Source organism: Typha angustifolia, chromosome 5 (assembly GCF_048772165.1).
Source record: "Typha angustifolia cultivar Huaian chromosome 5, ASM4877216v1, whole genome shotgun sequence".
NCBI lineage: Eukaryota > Viridiplantae > Streptophyta > Magnoliopsida > Poales > Typhaceae > Typha > Typha angustifolia.
Genome location: NC_133243.1, coordinates 3,474,546 through 3,493,607, shown reverse-complemented (window position 1 = coordinate 3,493,607; position 19,062 = coordinate 3,474,546). Strand labels below are relative to the sequence as shown.

The 19,062-nt window shown below is 36.2% G+C and overlaps 1 protein-coding gene across 4 annotated transcripts; it reads right to left on the bottom strand.

Annotated features, from left to right (window-relative positions):
* Nucleotides 1-488: 488 nt before the first annotated feature.
* Nucleotides 489-18,267, bottom strand: LOC140760014 (probable E3 ubiquitin-protein ligase HIP1). 4 transcript variants are annotated; one of them, XM_073096774.1, is made up of 6 exons: nucleotides 18,040-18,262; nucleotides 13,903-15,662; nucleotides 8,540-8,590; nucleotides 1,178-1,276; nucleotides 961-1,104; nucleotides 493-872 (listed from the first exon to the last, which is right to left on the bottom strand). In XM_073096774.1, the coding sequence occupies exons 2-6, from the start codon at nucleotides 15,643-15,645 to the stop codon at nucleotides 741-743; spliced, it is 2,169 nt and encodes a 722-aa protein (XP_072952875.1). In that variant the 5' UTR covers nucleotides 15,646-15,662; nucleotides 18,040-18,262; the 3' UTR covers nucleotides 493-740. The 4 variants fall into 4 exon arrangements, with proteins under 4 accessions (XP_072952876.1, XP_072952875.1, XP_072952874.1 ...); XM_073096773.1 differs by having other exon boundaries at nucleotides 494-872; nucleotides 13,903-15,759; XM_073096775.1 differs by lacking the exon at nucleotides 8,540-8,590 and having other exon boundaries at nucleotides 489-872; nucleotides 13,903-15,759; nucleotides 18,040-18,263.
* Nucleotides 18,268-19,062: the final 795 nt, after the last annotated feature.

The following is a 19,062-nucleotide window of genomic DNA, read 5'->3' as shown; positions in this document are numbered from 1 at the left end:
AGTATTGGGAGGACCACAGGAGTGGGGGCCTCCGGAGCTCATTCTTCTACCAGAGAAACTACACAAGAAAAAAGTTGCCTCTTCCTATTCTGCCTTTTTTCTCATACGAGTTCATTAAATTAGTGGTTTGAAGAGCTGCTTCTTTTTCAGCCTATAATCCTCTCAAACTAAAACATAGTATATGTTCTATGCAAATATTTTCAAATATTTGGGGACCTCAACCAGAAAGCAGAGAAATTGTAGGAAAATAATGTCAGCCACAGGTTTGTGCCTAAATGAACCTTCTTTGATTACACTTCATGATGAGATATTATTTGTAGGTTAACTATAGACTAGACAAAGAAAGTAGTCCTTTTGATATATATATATGTTAAACAACTAGACTAATCCTTCCAAAAAAGGAACCACAACGAGCTGAAACCAATAACACTAATGAAAAATTCACTAAATATCAATCCTAATATCTACAAAAGAATTGAACCTATAAGCTCTGTCATCTACAGCGGTAGCCTTCAGACTAGATCAAGGTAGTAAAAACAGACAATTGTGAGATGGATTATTCACTAGTAGGAGAGCAGTATCATCATAATATTAATTATCAGCAAAATTTGCAAATGGAAGATACTGGAGAACAATATCCACCAGTATGATGGCTTAATAATCCAAAGGACAAGAAATTAACTATGGAGCTTCTTTAATCTCATGTGAGGAGGAGGTAATATTTGCCCCCACCCTTCTACCTATGTCACCAGAGCAGTATTTTTACAAATAGGACACAAGTTTTTGTGCGTCAGCCACTGTTTGATGCAAGCAGTGTGGAAGTCATGCCCACAATCCAGTGTTCCAAGTTCCTCCCCATCCACATACTCTTCCTGAAGAAAAGCAACAGACAGTTCACTAATCATTAGGGTTTACTGAATGTAACTTGGTATTTAAGGGTCGAATTAATGTACCACATACCCGGCAAATACAGCATGGTTCATCTTCCATAGGTGCTTCAATCATGGTCGATGAAAACTTTCGCTGCTTTAGGCATTTCATAACCATTTCCTCACCAAGCCCCGTACTAACATAACCTATCCGTTCTTCCAATGCCAATAGTTCCTGCAGCGTAGAGAATGATGGTGTTAATCTACCTTTATGTTTAACAAGAAATAGCTAGTGTTATGAGACTGACCTCATAGGACATATCATCTACATCAAGCCGCATGTCTCTGTGCCTGTCGTGCAGGTCTGCACCGCCATGAAATGTAGACTGGTCAACAGCAAAGCCATCCTGGCAGGTACAACCAGTGCACATCAAGCTTCATCAAAGAAAATGATTTATGGCATTCTTTCTCGAGAGATGCCATTCAACAGGTATTGGTGTGAGGTTGTCATATATTCTGAACCTTAGAGCAATGCTATCACCAAAATAGAAGTATTCAACTAATTATACATCCACATCTTGAGTACTAGTTTGACAATGCAAATTGCTTTTATTTAGTTGTAAATTCCATTATCAGAAAATATGATTTTCTTTTTCTTTTCTTTTTTGTTGAAAATCTGAATTTTAACCAATAAACAAGTCAAAAGTAACAGATATTGAGTCTTTATTAAAAATCATTCATTTCTCTCCATTACTCCACTGCAACAACTTTTTTGCTAGATGTGAGAATATTAAGTGTGAGTTGTGCTAATTCAAGTCAACTAATCCTTAAAAGGCTAGCATTTGAGTACATGCAGTGAATATTTCCTTGCAAATTGAGTATGAAGTTTAGAGTAGAGTAAAGTTCTAGTACCCTCCCCAAAACCCAGTTGGTCATATCGCCACTTGCAGTTCGGATGCCTTTGTAGAATAATTGAAAATAAACTAACAAAAAATAGTTCTTTTTCTTCTCTTCCCTATTTCAACTATATAAGGACAGAATAATGTAGCTGTTATAACATGGTTTTGATTATTCCTAGAAGGCTAGAACATCTTGTTCTATCTAGGCAAATACAGGTTTACAAAAGCCACAAACTTTTATGTAGGATGGAAGATTTCAGAAGCTGTGCAAAAGTTTGACAAAGAACATCTGTTTCCTAATTCCTAGTAGCTTCTTTCTAATATTTCATCCAGAGATCAGCTCCAGTGATACCATGCGAAAATTGTCAGGTTTCAGGTAATAACAGCTCACAATGTGTTACCAGGAAAATCCACACAATCTTGTTTTAGTAGGAAAATCCATCTAATCTTGTTTTCTGTATAGAGAGGATAGGTATTATTTGGTTCCCACAATTTAGTTCTTGGCATCATTCCATTCTTTATCTTGAAACAACTTGTTATGTTTCATTTCAAGACAACTCAATTAAATAAGTTAACCAGTGAAATCTACATTTCCAGAAATCACAACAAAAAAGCAAAAAAGAAGAAAAAGAAAAAGGTTTTTATTCACCCGCCCCGACCCGCCCGAGGTCTTCTTCCTCCTCGAGCTAGGGCATCCACGTCGCATCGGATGCGAGTGGTGACTTCATTGATGAGGCTCTGGCATGCGAACTACAGGTGGCGGTGGCGATGTCGGCAAGGAGCAGTGACAACGAGGTCGAAGAGTGAAGGTGAGTAGTCTCTCACCTCCTTTTATCTCCCTCTCTTGTGGCACGGCCAGCAAGTGCCATAGCACATGCCGTGTCGGCCATCCTTGGCAATAGTTCTATCCAAAGGCTCTTGGTATTACAGAAAATGAAGCATCGGTAGAACTATCTCTAAATCTTTTTTCTAAAACTATATTTCTTTCAATGTAGCTAATAGTTCTTATTAGTACACTACGATAAATATTATACAATCAGTAAGACCTATACAATCAGTAAGACCTGGTGTTCCTCCTAGTTCAAATAATATTGTTACTAAATATTTTAAGTCAGAGGTAGATAATTTTCATATTTATATTGAGACATTTAAAAAGTATTAGAATGAATTTCATTGTACACTAATGTGTAGTGGGTGAGATACACGAAATAGAAGAAATATAATTAATTTTTTAGTATACTAAGGAATGGGAACAATATGTTTTAAATCTGTGAATGCTATTGCTCATTTTAAAAATGCAGATTATAATTTATCAGTTGATGAATGAGGTAAAAATAGATAAAAAAGAGTAATCCAAATAGTTATTGATAATAGGGTCAATTATAATAATGCAAAAAAATTACAAATGATGAAGAGACATCATTTATATCAAACGTCATATGCTGCATATTGTATTGATCTTATGTTGGAGGATATTGCCAAAGATTCTGAGATTGACATGATCATACATAAAAAATTAGAGGTTGACAAATTTTTTATACAATTATGATTGAATTTTTAATTTGTTTAGGTAGATAACCAGTAATAGCTAGGTCATTAAACTCGGCCTCACTAAATTTGTCATTCACTTTTTAACACTAGAGAGCATCATATGCTACAAGAACAATATTATGTGAATGTTTACATCACATTCTATCTATGAAATTGAGAATATAAACCTAGAAATCAAATATTAGATTAAACTTTAAAAGCTATGGGCTCTTAAAAATGCATTCTGGATAGTATAAGAATTGCCACGAAAGTACTTAAGCCTCTTGTCAAAGTATTACGACTTGTAGCTAATAATGACAAATATAAGATAGGTTTTTTATATGAGGCTATAGACAGCGAATGAATCAACAAAAAAAAATGTCGACAAAAGTTATAGGAAATGGTGGAAGATAATTGATTCTAGATGGAACAGACAACTACATAAAGATATACATGTAGCTGGTAGGCATCCTTTTAATTTATTAATTTATTTTTATTTATATATATTTTAAAAATTAAATACTTATAAATTTTAAATAAAATTTCTATAGGATATTTTCTTAATGCAAGATTTCAGTTCTCTACAAATGTCAGTAATGATGTTGAAACCTTGCTGGGAGTTAAAAAGGTAATTAGCAAACTAGAACCCGACATTCATAAATAAAATCTTTTACCATAGAAAAGTGACTTATGATTCAATTAAATAATTTTACTATTTTTTGTTCCAAATTTAAACTTTCAACATAATCAGTTGTTTATAAAATGTATGCAATAATTATTCAAATGGAGAGATATAGATTGAGAATTAGGCAATTCAGTACTTCTTAAATTACTGCAATAATATCTCATAACAATCTAGCCGAATAATGGTCTATTATGGATAAGAGAGGTATCAAATTTAACACTAATAGCAAAGAAGATTTTTAAGTCAAACCATTTCTTTATTACAATGTTAAAGAAATTGAACTACTTTTATTGATCCACACCAAGTCATGCAACTGATTGATAATGAAAAAAATTAGAGAAGTTAGTTTTCTGTTTTTATAAAATAAGATTAAAGGAGAGAAATTTAAGAAAGAATATAGAAAATGACAAACTAATTGATTTAAATAACATTCCATCTCGCTTTGACCAAGCGGTTGCCTACCCCATCTCTATGACTCTCATTCATCCACCGGTCGTCGTCTCCTTCCTCCCCTCCCCCAGCGTGAGAATCATGACAAGCTCTTCCTCTCTGATGCCTTTCTTTCCCTTTCTCTTCATGTCCCTCACTTTGAGAATCCCTACTCCCTTTTCCCTCACCTCTTCACCGACATGCGCAGCATTCATCTCTCTCAACCCCCAAAACCCCATATTTCTCTCTTTTTTCCCTCTCTCAACTAATTCCTTTCTTGGTCTTGTTCCTCTTCCTCAAGCATGCCCAATGCCCTCAACATCCTCACCACTTTCCCTTTCTTGCTCGTGAGGGTCTCTAGCCTCATCCTTTGCCTCATGATATGTTGTTGCTCACCTACAACTTCCTAATCCCTCTATACTTGCTGCTATAGAGAAAGTTTGTTCCCTTTTCTTGAGACTTGTTTATAATGGTGATTATTGAAATGGTTATGTTGTTTGCTAATGCTCTAGATCACGAGAAGTTCCTTTTGCTGTTGTGATTCCTGCGTGGATCTGTTGGTGCTTTTTTGTAAAGAGTAGCTTGTTTATGGTGGTGATTGTTGAAATTTTTATGTTGTTTGCTAATGCTGTGGATCATAAGTATTTATATTAGGTTCTGGGTCTGTTGGACATTGTATCTGAACAAAAGCATTGGATTGATATCCTTACTGTGTCTCTGCATTGATATTTGGATATTTTAGATGCACCAATTTCATTGGATATATGAACTAGCATCAAGTGTTCAACATCAATTTGAAAGATCCATTTTGTATTCATAACCGAATAAGATTTGATTCATAGCCAGATCATAATCGTATCTATCTAAGATCCGGTCCATATCCAATCTTTATCTGTATTCATTTAGTTATAATATGATTTTAAATTTTACTATTCATCCAATATCTATATTTAGAACAAAGATATGGATCTGAATGTGAATTGAGCACTATCCGATTCATATACCCCTAGGTGGGAAACCTCTTATAGATAAGGCTAGCAACCACCATTGCAACTGAGATGAGCGTAGGGGTGTTAAAATAAAAACTAAAAAAAAAGTGGAAAGACAGAAGAGAAAATAGAAGAAAAAAATAATAACATGTGGCACTCGAGATTTCAAGAGATCAATAATTGATATCTTGAGTTGTATTAGGTTAGATGCAACTTGGTGTGTTCCACATGTCCGCATAAAAGAAAATTCAAAGATTTGTGTTTACAGCCAATAATGTATTGGCCATACTGGACTGATATGGCCGATACTATCGAGACTAAGGAAAAACTGGTTTTAGTCTCGCTTTCGCATTAATAAGAGCCAATATCAATACATATTGGGATCAGCCGATACTTCAGACCATGGATCATGAGTCAAGTACCACAAATGTTTAGGCTAAGCCTAGATATGGTAGAACAAGCAAGCTCACAAGATAAATATCGAGATCAGGTGTTTAATTATTTATTATGCAATCCTTAGATAAAGCCCATACCACCAAATCTTACAATGCAAACATGCTAATAATGACTGGAAGAGTAAGAAATTGAATCATTTTAGTTACCAGTCAGCAAATAGTCACATTCAAATTCCAAATATATAAAAATTCTATTGGTATTGGAAGAAGCAATCAACGACCAACCAACCAAACAAGATGAGTTATTTGGTTCACATTTGTTTTCTACAAGAATTTAACTATTATACGACCTTCATTATTAAAACAATGAAATCATTGTATTTTGCTATTCATGTGTTCCCCGTTTTATTTCCTGCAGTCATTATTCGTACTTGCAATAAATAACATCAACTGCTAGCCTTCATAGTTCATTAAAAATAAACATAACTAGATAAAGTATGTTCAAGCTCGGGCTGTCAAAAGAGCTTGCTAGCTCACGAGGCTCGTGTGCTCAACTCGTTAAGAGCTTAGCTCGAGTTTTAAACGAGCCAAGCTGAGCTGGGTTTTTTAGCTTGAAAAATTAATCGAGCCAAGCAGAGTCTAGCCAAGCTAGATTTTTTGGCTTGAAAAATAAATCAAGCTGAGCTGAGTAAGACTCAACTCGGCTCAAATTAGCTCGATATATATTTTTCAATACAAGTAATATAATATATATAGTCTATTTTCCAATTTAGAATAGTGTATTGTCACACTGCTTGTAATGAGTATCAACCTCAAAAAGGATGACTTGGGTTCGAATCTTGGGTTTTACATAAAGAAAGCTTAATTTTTTAAATTGATTGGATGTCATTTAGTCCCACATCAGGAAACAAAAAGGTAGGAATCATCTTTATATGTATCCACATCTCAAAAGGTTGTAATATTGTAGCTATAAAGTAAATGCAGTATAAAATTTTTGAAAATTCGAGCCAGCTCGGTAATCTTAACTAGTCAAGCCAAGCCCATATTACTAGGCTCATCAGCCAAGCTCAAACTAAACTTTAATTAATTTCGAGCCGAGCCGAGCTCTCATTTACACCCCTAGTCCAAGCTAGGGAAAAACCATTGCTTGAGGTTCCCACTTAGAAGTCTGAAACCAAAACCCAAGGTATAAAACCAAAACATCTTAATTTTAGTATGTTTTGTTCATGTCATGGATTGCCGTGCTGACAGCACGGGTAGAACTGGCAAAGCATCGACATGTGGCACAGGTGTGTGCCGATAACACCTCCTAAAGGGCTCAAGAACCTTCTTACAAGTGGATCAATGCTTCGTATGAGCTTTGACGATCTCGTAGAGACAGAGGAGTTCATCGCCATGTGGAGAAGAAGAAAAGCCCTCGACCACCGTGGCAACCATTGTTAGGGTTTTTTCCAAAATTGTGGGCATGAAGATGGGAAAGTTTAAAGGATAGTGGATGCAATCCATTATTCTAAGTTACTATCCATTATCACTTTTGGATTAAATCCATTATCACTTACATTAGGATCCATTAACTTAAGTTAAAACCATCATCTTCTTTGTGAGGTCCTCGTTGCGTAACCCTAGCCGCAATGGCGGCCATGATGACAACGGTTGAGAAGGAGAATCAACGATGAGGGCTTCCAATAGGTTCCTCGCTTTTTTCTCTCTCCTCCTCTCCTAAATCCTTTTCTCCTCCTCTTTCTTTTTAGCCAGCCGTGCCATGTCTCGGCACGTGTTGTGACTGTAGCACAGCAATTTTTGCTTCATGTTACTAATGTACTTGGCAAGTACATAGCAGTTGATAGAGATCATGCCCTCAGTAGCTGGTGAGCACTTGGCAAGTGCCTTAAATTTTAAATGTGATTTCATAATGTCATAATATAAGCATCATTTTCTGTGGAAGTTGATTAAGCATCTGTTTTTTCAAGAAATTCTTACTAGGTAAAGAAGAATCCTTAAGGAAAGATGAGCAGAATTTAGCAATGATTGCAATCGGCAACGAGTGTTGAGCTTGTGGCACAGCAAGGCACAACACATGCCACGACACAGGCCGACTGTGCCGCAAGAATAGACTTGACTGCCGGCCCCATGCAAAAGAGAGAGAGAAAAAGAGGAGAAAGGGGGAGGATACTACTTACGTGCTGCCATCGCCATCGTGTCTCATAGCACTGGTCTCTCTCCTCATCCACCTATGCCCTAGGTGATCGGACAAGATGATGGAAATTGGGAAATGAAAACAGGTCGAGAAATAAATGGATCCACAAAGCAAACTATTACATAAGACAACGAGCTGATTGTGACTCACTAATGAGCTCAGTTGTGAGATTACGTTCCATTTTGGGGCAGAAAAAGCACACAAAATAAAGCTAAGGGCCTAAACCATCAAGACAGCTACTGTTGCAGCCACAACGACCTCTCTCTTCAACTAATAGGTTGACAATTTTCTTATTTCCTGCATGTTTGAGATATTTCCACTGGCATGTGAAAATGAAGAAGCCAAGAAATTACTGAAACTCAGAAACTGCTAATTTGACCTTGCTAAAAGCTCCTCATGGCCCAAAGCCCCAAACAAAGTTGAGAACCCCTAAACCATTCTGTTAAGTGGCAAATATAGTGCTCTTACTGGCTAGTTTGTCTATGTGAAAACACTAGAACTAGAAACAATGTGTATGCTAGGAAACATAGTTAGATGAAGGCTGACCTCAAATTGTAAGTTTCCCCCTTGGCGAATTGATTCCAATGCATTCCGAATCTGATAAAAGTAAAAAGATTGTAATACTACATGAAACAAATCCATCATGGTTTTTTCGGTGATAAAGTTAATGATCTATTTAATTTTCTAAATGATGCCTTGGAGCAAGTGCAGAGATACAAGTACAAACTAAAATAAGATGACAATTAAATATTACAACTTTAATCTTTTGATTGCATCTTTAAATCTAAGAGTCGTGGTGGTTAGCATATGAGAAATAGGGTGCAGCACCATGAGTTCATTTACTGTAAAAGACTATCACAGAGACACAGACTCACAAAGTAATGCCCTTCATACATCTGAGTGGCTAGGTCCTTTTGTGTGTGCTTCCTAGGGAATCTTGATATTATCAAGAGTGCTACAATGAATTTTAACCAAATTATAGTCCATGGTTTTCTAGCAACCTATCAGCAATGTACTTACAGAATTGTAGACATGGTATGTACTAAGGATGGCAGTGCCTATGGTGACATGGCATTTGATATGGGGTGTCTGCATGCTGATCTCCATGCCAATGTGGAGCATTTTTTCTATTTTTCTATTTCTATCAATTATCATTGATAAAGTTTTTAATCCTTCCTGTCATTTTACGTTCAATTAGATTTTGGTTTTAATTATTGAATTATTATCAATTAATATTATGTGTGAAATATTATTATGTGTTCAATTATATTATGGAGTATTCAATTATTAATATTAGTTTTAATGAATGTATTTAATCATATTATATGTTGAATAATTTTTATATTTGACTATATACCTTAATAAAATAGGTCATTTATAAAAATAATCTAAAGATAAAACACTATAATGTATGTTTTAATACATATATTTAAACCAAAAATTAAATATCGATATGTTAAAGACCTAAAAACATCTCTAAATATCATAAATTATTTATTAAAAATATGTTAAATGCATGGCAAGGGCATGCCATGCCGATGGTGGTATGACATAGCACGTTCCACTAGCATGACTATCGTTGGTATGTACTGCTTGACACTTGAATTCATTAGGCAAGAATAACAGTTTGAAATTTTGAGCAAATCCAATGAATTGTAGAATTTTACAGAAGTATCTATGATATGACAAGATAAAATGATAGCACTAACATGCTTCGATTTGAAAAGGTCTGCATAAAACTTCAAAAGTGATATTACAAAATACTAGTATATAGTTAAAAAGATTACAATTATGACTCCCATATTTTAATGGGTGGTAAGAACTAAGAATAACTACATGTCCAGGAAATTGTTAGAGATCAATGCACTATTAAGGAAGTGTATTTTCAAAAGCTCTTATTTAGAACATTAACAAAGTAACTACTACTAGGGTAAAACTTCATAGGTCCACAATCTCAAGTCTCAACTATCATCTCTTCCAATATGAGGAACCAAAACATTAGGCTTAAATGTATGTAACTATGTTCAACCTCCAGCATATGATATATATTACCCATGTAGCCTGTAATGAAAATTTAGTCCAATTTTATTTTAATGTTACATCACAAGCAGGAAGTGCAACAGGTAACAAATATCATATAGCTGTTTTACAAGTTCTCTATTATGAAACATAGGGTTTCTTAGTAAAATAACATAGCAACAGCTGAAATTGAAATTGGGAAACAGGTAGCAGAGAAAAGGATATAAATTCTTTTAAAATTTACTATAGATGGAACTCCTCATGAACCAGGACGCCTTCTTATCTACCCTCTGATTCTATTAAAAAGAGAACTGCACAGGTTGTCAGATTCTACCATAAACATGTAACTAATAATAAGTAATTGACCAAAGACTAAATTTTATACTACTCTCTATCTTCAAATTCTCAAGAGTGTCCATTACTAATGATGTTTCAAAATCCCTCCACATCTCCTTTCTTCAAATGGTACTCTTCCTATTCTTGCCAATCTCATCTAGAGGCCACCAAATGATGAATTATGCTGATGTCATCTATATCATCTGTTAAGAGTAAAAAAAGAATAAAAGAATAAAGCTAGCATTCTCTATCAAGCTTAAGATATTAGAATAATTGGTGAGTTAATATAATATAAGAGTAGGTCTAAGTTCAAATCTCACATATCTATCTGTCATTTTAAATATAAAATTTCCACTCATTTAATTCAAATTCATCTTTTGGGCCTATTAAAATGTGTCAAACCTAGAAGTTAGGGGGAGAGTAAAAGAAAAAAAAAACCAAAACTGTCGTGCTCTATTAGCTTAAAATTTTAGAGTGAAAACTGAATTATTAGTCTGTTAAAAGTGCATCTACTGATCAATCCAACCAATAACCCAAGAAGTCCTTTTGAGTTTTGACTTCCTAAAATTAGTCTTCTTTATAGATTGGTAAAGACTATAAGATTACCAATATAACTGAAAAGAATTCTGATTTCTCGCTAGTTTGCTAAAACCAAAGTTTGTTTTATTGGATTTACAATCCACCTAATGCATTCAGACTTTAACTCGTAAAATAAAATCTTGATATACCTAGGACGAGACAAATAACATCGACCCGCATGTCTAGATGGCCTAATTTGTGAGAATAAAAAGATTAGGTTTTTTAGCTGTAACCAAACAATATTTTCTTTTCATAAATCAAGCTTATGACAAATTTATTACCATTCTAAGGAACCAAATAACATGACATCTTTCCATTTTGAGCAAGACAATTTATTAGATTTTGTTACACCCATAAAAACGAAAAAATATTGAATGGTCGACATGTGCCGCACCTAATCCCCTAACCTAACATTGTTCAGATTAGGCTTTCTCCCCTTGCACGCCACCAACGGTGAGCTGGGGCCGCGTGCGCACAAGGACCTCGAGCTGGGCACCCTTGCCCTTATCTCTAGCCTCTTTCCTCCTCTCGGCATCTCCCTCTCACAAAAAATCTTTTCCCCCACTAAGCCTCTCTTACTCTCTCTCTTTCTCTCATTCCTTTGTTTTGGCATTGCCAAGGCCAAAGCCGGTGATGGCACCCCTCCCTCCTCCATCAATGTCGTCGGTAAGCCCATCTTTCCACCCATTTGTTTTCTTTAAGCTGTTTAGGTGTAGGGTGTAAATTTTCGGACCGTTCAATGCCATTATCTTATGTGAGTGATTTAGCCGGCCAACAGTCGATGTGCATGCCTAGGGACTGTGCTTCCGCTCAAGCCTTTCCCTAACCTTTGGCAAAGCTTAGGTGAGCATGGGTGACCTATTTCAATGGCGATTGGGCCACCAAAGTCCTTGTCACCGTCCTCAGCAGGCCATGACAATCCTACCAATAGCTTATCCGACTTCCACCGGCCCCGCTCGGCACCTCCCCACATTGCCTCTCCTACCATCGATGTCCAAGCCATCTCGACTCCTTTTCCTGTCTTCCTTGCCCCATTGCTCATTGGCACGTGCTCGGCGGACCCCCATCTTGCCTGAGACCCTATCGTGGCAATCACACTACTCCATCTTTTATTGGTTGCACAATGATGAGAGGTCGTCAGCGAGTCTTTCCCCTACCACTCACTATGATACGAGTAAGATGAAAGAAGTGGATGAACTAGGGGTAGGCTAGCTCAAGCCCGATCCCACGAGGGATGCCTAAGCTCGAATGCCTCGTGGGCTTTCTCTCTAACTCTTTTTCTATTTTAAATGTTGAGAAGTTAGTACTGACTTAGTATTTTACCACAGATCTTCCTAGAACTAGTGCGCCCCGGAATAGATCGAGATTAAATAAAGAAAAATAATAAAGATTTTAGAAAGATAATAATAAGATATAAATATAAATTATTTATGAAGTCTAAAAATATAAATATAAATAAAAATATTATTTTCTTAATCTCAATCTCTCTTCCTTTCTACCACTCACACATCTCTCTCTCCCTCTTTCAAATAAATAATTTTTTTCTAACTCTCTCTCCCACTAACTCTCTCCCATCTCCTTATTATCTCTATTCTCACTCTATCTTCACTTAAAAAAAAAAAATCTGTCAAAACCTCTCCCTCTCCCTCTCCCCTTTCTCCCTCACGCACTCTCATCTTCCTCTCCTACTCCCTCTCTCTCCTAAGCAATGATTGTTTGACGTAATTCTAACCTCCATCAACGTTCGTCAAACTCCTACAACATAAATCTGGCTCCATCGACCTCCGACGAACTCCTCCGATGTAGATATAGCTCCGCCGACCTCCAGCAAACTTAGATATGTAAATTTTTCTTTTATTCTCTCTCTCTCTCGGCTGAGTTTATTACTATCTCTTTATCCCTCTCTCACTCTCTTCTCTCTTTCTCCCTTTCTTTGTTGCTATCCTCCCTCTTTCTCCATTTTTTCTCTCTTGATTTGGTTCATTTCGGCTAAAACTTGCTCGATCCAAATTGGGTATCTGCCTATTTAAGTCCAGTCTACTTTTTGAGCCTACCAAAATATCTAAAGCCCAAAATGAGGAGACGGTAGAATATAGAAAATAGAAAGCACTATTCTGCAATAGCTTAAACTTTTAAAATAGTTGGTGAGGTAATAAATATAAAATATTTCATATGTAAAGCTTTTTCTAATACACAATGGCTAGAAAGCTCAAACTCAAAAGTTCTGATGGCTCCACAAAAATATTTGAGGATATATTATGATGAGCTCTTGACTAGATGTGCATCCTATAGGATGGGATATTGTTGGAACAAAGGAATCCTTGAGTAGGTCCAATAGATCTCCTTTGCCCCTTCATTAGGATAAGATATTAAGTTCGTCAAAGATTTTACTCATGAAATCATAGTGCAGTTCTATTCATTCCCCTGAATATTGTCTAGAGTCTAGACAACAGTGGATTCTAGATGACCAAAAGAAATAGAAGTCAAAATGTTGGATATCTTGGAAAACTAAAAAATCCATTTAACTAAAGTTAAATACACATGGAATATAAACTGCAAAGTTATAGGGACCTTAGCAAGATAGCATAATACTAATGTCAAAATCTCCATTGAGACTAGTGCTTCTCCATCGACAAAAGGTTATACAAAAAGGTTGATGCAAACATATGAATCAAAAATTATAAATACACCTCTTCAGTGAGACCAATTATACAGATAAGTGGGACATTAAGCAACGACATGTTAAAACCATAAGCTAAACAAAAGTATACTATATTGGCTATTATGCTTCCACCTTAAGCCTATGTTGCAATAGAATAAAGGTATATGGAAGTTGACCAATGTCCAGTCCAACTGGTAAAGGTTTGAGAATCAATTTTTCAGAGAAAATACGAGGTTTCTCTCTGGAAATGTATACTTAAACAGCATAAGCTACTAATAAAATAGAATGTGAAGATGATCAATCAGAAACATACCTCTGATATCATCCTGCTTCTGCCTTCCCTATCAGCTGCTATATTCCTAATTGTCAATGGAATTCCAAAAGCACCATTAGATTGTCGGTCACTTGATAAGGCAGACCTTAAATGTTGGGGCTGATAGCCACGTAAAACAGCTCCAGATTGTCGACCAATTTCCTGAAAGCCAACAGAGTGTCCAGAATGTTGTACAGGAATGTAAATTCCCCGATCTCCAATCTCAGAGCCACTTGACAGAAGGAAGGGTTCATGAACATCGTCTGGTAAGTGCCGATGATATCCCGTGGATGGATTTCGATGAGGAACCCATGTTGGTCCTAATGGTTGATTAATTGATGAACTGGTGCCAGGTCGTGGTGCAAAAGAAACATTGCCAGCAACACTTATACCTTGGTTAGCCATAATCCAACTTCTTGGACCTTGAACAATCTGCCTATTATCTGGTGGGGAAACTAAATCTGAAAGACTGTTTACTGCCATGTTCCTTGCACTAGCATCCTCCCTTGTATTGATGATTCTCTCTTCTATACTGACAGACCTCGAGGAATTACCAATTCTAAAAGTTGAAGCTCCACTTTGATGAAAATGTTGCACTGGAAAACCAGGAACAACCGGTATATGAGGCTGATTTTGCGAGATTGAAGCAGAAGCAAGTGGCCTGGGTTCCAGAGGCTGATTTAATGAACTAGTAGGATGTAAAGATGATCGACTGGGTGACCAGAAATTAAAATGCCTAATGGTACTTTCTAAAGACCACATATTAGGTGAGAAGGTTTCATTCTGTTGTGCAGAGTTCATCCTTGCGTGGAAATTTCTTTGTGAGCTTCCTGCATTTCCAGATTCACCTACGGGGACATGGCTGTCAGATGACATTCTTCTCATGAAAGAAGGTAGTTGTTCCCCAGTAGAATTTGCACTAGATAGATAACCAAATGGATCGTGTCCATTTGAGCTAGTAGAAGGAAAATAACTAGTAGAATAAGAAGAATTATATGAACTGTCATCATTTTGACGAAAGAAGTTTGCACTTTCACTTTCTGAAGAATGCCCTTCGAGACCTTCAATATTTTTCCTCTTGCAAGCTAGGCGACGACTACTCATTGAATTGTCTAATCTTCTGTCTATATTTTCCGGCATAAACCCGAATCCTGTGGAGAAATTGCCGCAAGGATTTAGAGAACCAATCGAAGATGGACCATGCACTGAATCTGATAGAACTGGTCTATAAGGATGAGAATCTGAGACATCAGTGTTGATGCTACTACCGCCAGAATTATTTTCAGGATTTTTAGGTATGTCAATCAAATTGGAACTTAGTGAAAGGGTTGGCCCTTCTTCAACCTGACTGCTATTAAGATTTATACTCATGCTCTCCAGATTAAGCATTCCAGCTGCAACAGAACGCCTTTCTTCTATCCTTGGGCAACATCCAACAAGGGCAGATGCCCTTAAATGCTTCATTTTGGTTTCATCATGACCTTCATGGTTTGATGACTGTCCACTAGAACTAGCTATATCTGAGCTCCAGATACCTGAGTGTGAATTATTTTGATTTGCAAAGCTTGTGTATGACATATTGACATCATTGGAGGACTTCAGATAATGCGGTGGATTCTGGGACTCGAAGGAATTAAGAAAAATGTTAAAATGCTGATCCATGCCAGAGGTGCTAGAACTAAAGCCATGCTCAAACTCGATTTCTTCTGGGGAGGATTCAATAAAACCTTTTTGCGGCAGCATTAGACAAAAACTGTTCTCTTGAAATAAAACAAGCAGACTATCAGTAAATCTTGTTATAATATCTCAGATCTGATGATTCAGCAGTGCAGCTATTCAGTTACAACTAGCCTGCAACTGGAAAAAAAAGAGAGGCATAAAACAATCTTATTGTTATGCATGCTTATTCTAAAACAACTTCAAAAAAGATTCAAACAAATATAACTTCAAAAAAGATTCAAACAAATATAAGTATCATCAAAGGAACATATAAGGAAAGAAGAACTAAGGATATACACGAGTTATATGCTACAGACCTACTTGCTTTTACATTTCCATGGTACAGGGAACAACTAAATTTTATCTCTAAGCTAAATCCAAACAACCAAAACTCAGGAAATAACTATATTAACAATAAGAATCATTTCATATGTTTGTTCCAGTGGAAATAACCTTCTGGATCTACAGTACCAACTGACAGACTGTCAACAAATATCTATGCAGTGAAAACAACAAATAAACGGCAAAAGTACACTCTATTTCTGACTCTTTGGTCAGATCTATAAATCACACTTTCATAAAGACATTTGAATCACCATTAAACTCATTAGAGTAATGAGATCATGGATATACATCACAACATGTGGATTTAGCATGTGGAGCCACACTTTATCTGAGCTCTCCAAAAATACTTAGACTGAGAAATTACTAATGGAAATGCTCAAATAACTTTACAAATGACAAGTTACTGCAAAATAACTCTGCTTAACAAATATTGCATTAGACTTGTATAATATATATACTAGCGAATACTAAGATATCAAACCTACTCAGAAACCAAAATTCATAAATTTCATCAATTCTACAATCATGATGATCCAGACATTAAGACCTTTAGGCATATGTTTTGCTGTTTAATTTTGATATTCAGTTGATGGTCTCAAGAAAATAGAAAAGGTAGCAGATTTATCATACACTATAACTTTTCCCTTTTACGATGGTAATTTCCAGCACATCAAATTCAGATCAAGGTCATGAGACCAAAAAAAGGAATACAAGTAAAGTTAAAATCTTCAAGCATCCTTCAACCAATATTCCTATACTTACCAAGTACGAACAGTTAAAGGTTTGGGTAATAAGCTTGTCCAACTCCCTCTCTTCATTAATTAGCATCTAACACATATCCTTTGGGGCCAATTTTTCATACTACGGGTAAGTCAATGTGTCACTCTATGCAACAACGGTGACCACATTTTCTTGGATTATTCTGCACCTTTGCATGACAACTACCATGATAACAGTGGCCTTATGCCCTTCAAGGAGTGCCATAAAGTGTGGCACATCTACCAAGCATATAAAGAAGGTTTACAGATTTCATTAACAATGAACACTACTAACAAATCGACAATTTGTACCTCAACAACATGTATCAATGAATCATTATTCCAAAATTCATCTTCTGCACAATATGATAACCAAAAACTTGACATTCACATTACCTCAAACGATTTTTCACTAAACATCTTTCTCTTAATCATAGTGCTAATGAGACCTTATTCTCGACTAGTTTTGGGTTTGAAGAAAAAAAACTATCCATGATAATTGTTCATTTTGTACCGCAGAAAACAAAATAGAATCAGAAACAAGAAAACCAGATCAATACTAACCAATCCTACCATAATCAGGAGGAATAAATCTTTTAGAGACAAATATCTTCAGAATCTAGAAATAGAATGAGTCCTACAAATATATTCATCAAATAAATCCACCTAATATAGTAGAGAAAAAAGCAGTAACCAAAACATCCTTGTCAAGAGAAAGATGTCAATCACAAATACCATCAATTATGGCTCAAACCAAACAAATTTCCTTAACACCTTGTTTGGAATCCCCAAATCAGTGCAATTCAATTGATCTGGAATTCTACTTTCTCCAAATCCATTGTTTGGTACCACTTTGGAACAATTGATTTGGAATTCCCGTTTCTCCAAGTGATGAGCTTTGGATGGATTTCAGTATATGTAGAATCCGATGATTTGAGGTTGGACTTTGATGAAATTCATTTGCCACTAAGTTGACTCTTCCGAATCTCAAGATGACCTTTATTTGGTTCCGTTCTTATTAAAGCCCATGGGTAGATTAGGGAAGAGGAACATTATGAAATGAATTCCCGTATGGTTCCAAACAAGAACGTTAGATGGATTTCATTATTTTCTACACAGTGGAATTCATTTCCAAATGAAACCAATTGAATTCCATCTAGAATTTGTTCCAAACGCAAACGAGAATCCAAAAAGAAAAGAACACCAAAGTTCAATCAAGACCCATCAATAAATAACGTTTAGAACAATATAATCTATAGAGAAATGTAGAAAAAAGAGTCAAGGTTATGAGAAATCTAGGTCGGGAATAGCTTACCTCAATCCGACCTAAATCTCCCAACAACCCAAGAAGGAAAAAAGCGCCCTTTCCGTTTCCTTCTCTTCTTCTCTCCCTATAACTTTCTTAGAGACATCAAAATCCAATTTTGTTACTATTCTCCAACACCATCAACGAGAAGATCAAAATGGAAGAAACCCAAGGAAGAACCCAACGCCAAGTAACCGATGCCTTCAAGTTAGGAAGAGATTTAAGATGGCTTTTAGGATTAAGTAAAAGGGATAAGTCATCCCAGAGGCTTATTTTAAGGGATCACATAGAGTCACCAATATCATAATAATATTTTAGTCTACTATTTAATTCATACAAGATTATATATGGGATATGTTACCAACCGGTTTTATCCGATCTGTAACGGTTCTGAACTGATTTGATGACGTGACTTTTAAAGAGAATTCTAGAAGATCTAGCTGTTGGATCTTGCTGCATTTTGCATATGTTGTAGCTTTGAAGAGAGCTTCCAATAAATCCAAGATCGTAGGGTTTGCATAGCTAGATCTTAAGATATCGGTCGAATAGTGATCGAAGGTTAGATAAACCCTAGCTTGTTAGCCCTTCGATGGCTAAGTAGGTGCTAGAAAAATTCTTTTGAAGTGAAGGGAGAGAAGTTACTACAGAAAAGGGGGATTAGAAGATAGAAAAGGTCGACCAAGTACTTGGGCGATGGAAGAAAGAAGATGAGAGAGAGCACCAATAGCTAGAGGAAGGAGATAAGGGCAACTATGCCGATCCAATTATCAGATAAACTCTAATTAGCGTTTTCTCTAGATATTTATAGAGGCTCACCTTTTTGACCCAAACAACCAAACTAAAACCCTAATAAACCAACAGTTCTCGCTGCGGTGTGTTCGAACGTGCCTGATCGCGTTTGAACGTGCTCGATCGCATTCAAACGCGTAAATATCGTTCTCTGTCATTGCGAACGCGTGCAGGTGTTCGAATGCACAAACCCCATTCTTTGTTTTTATGAACACGTGCAGGCGTTCGCATGGCCCGTTCGAA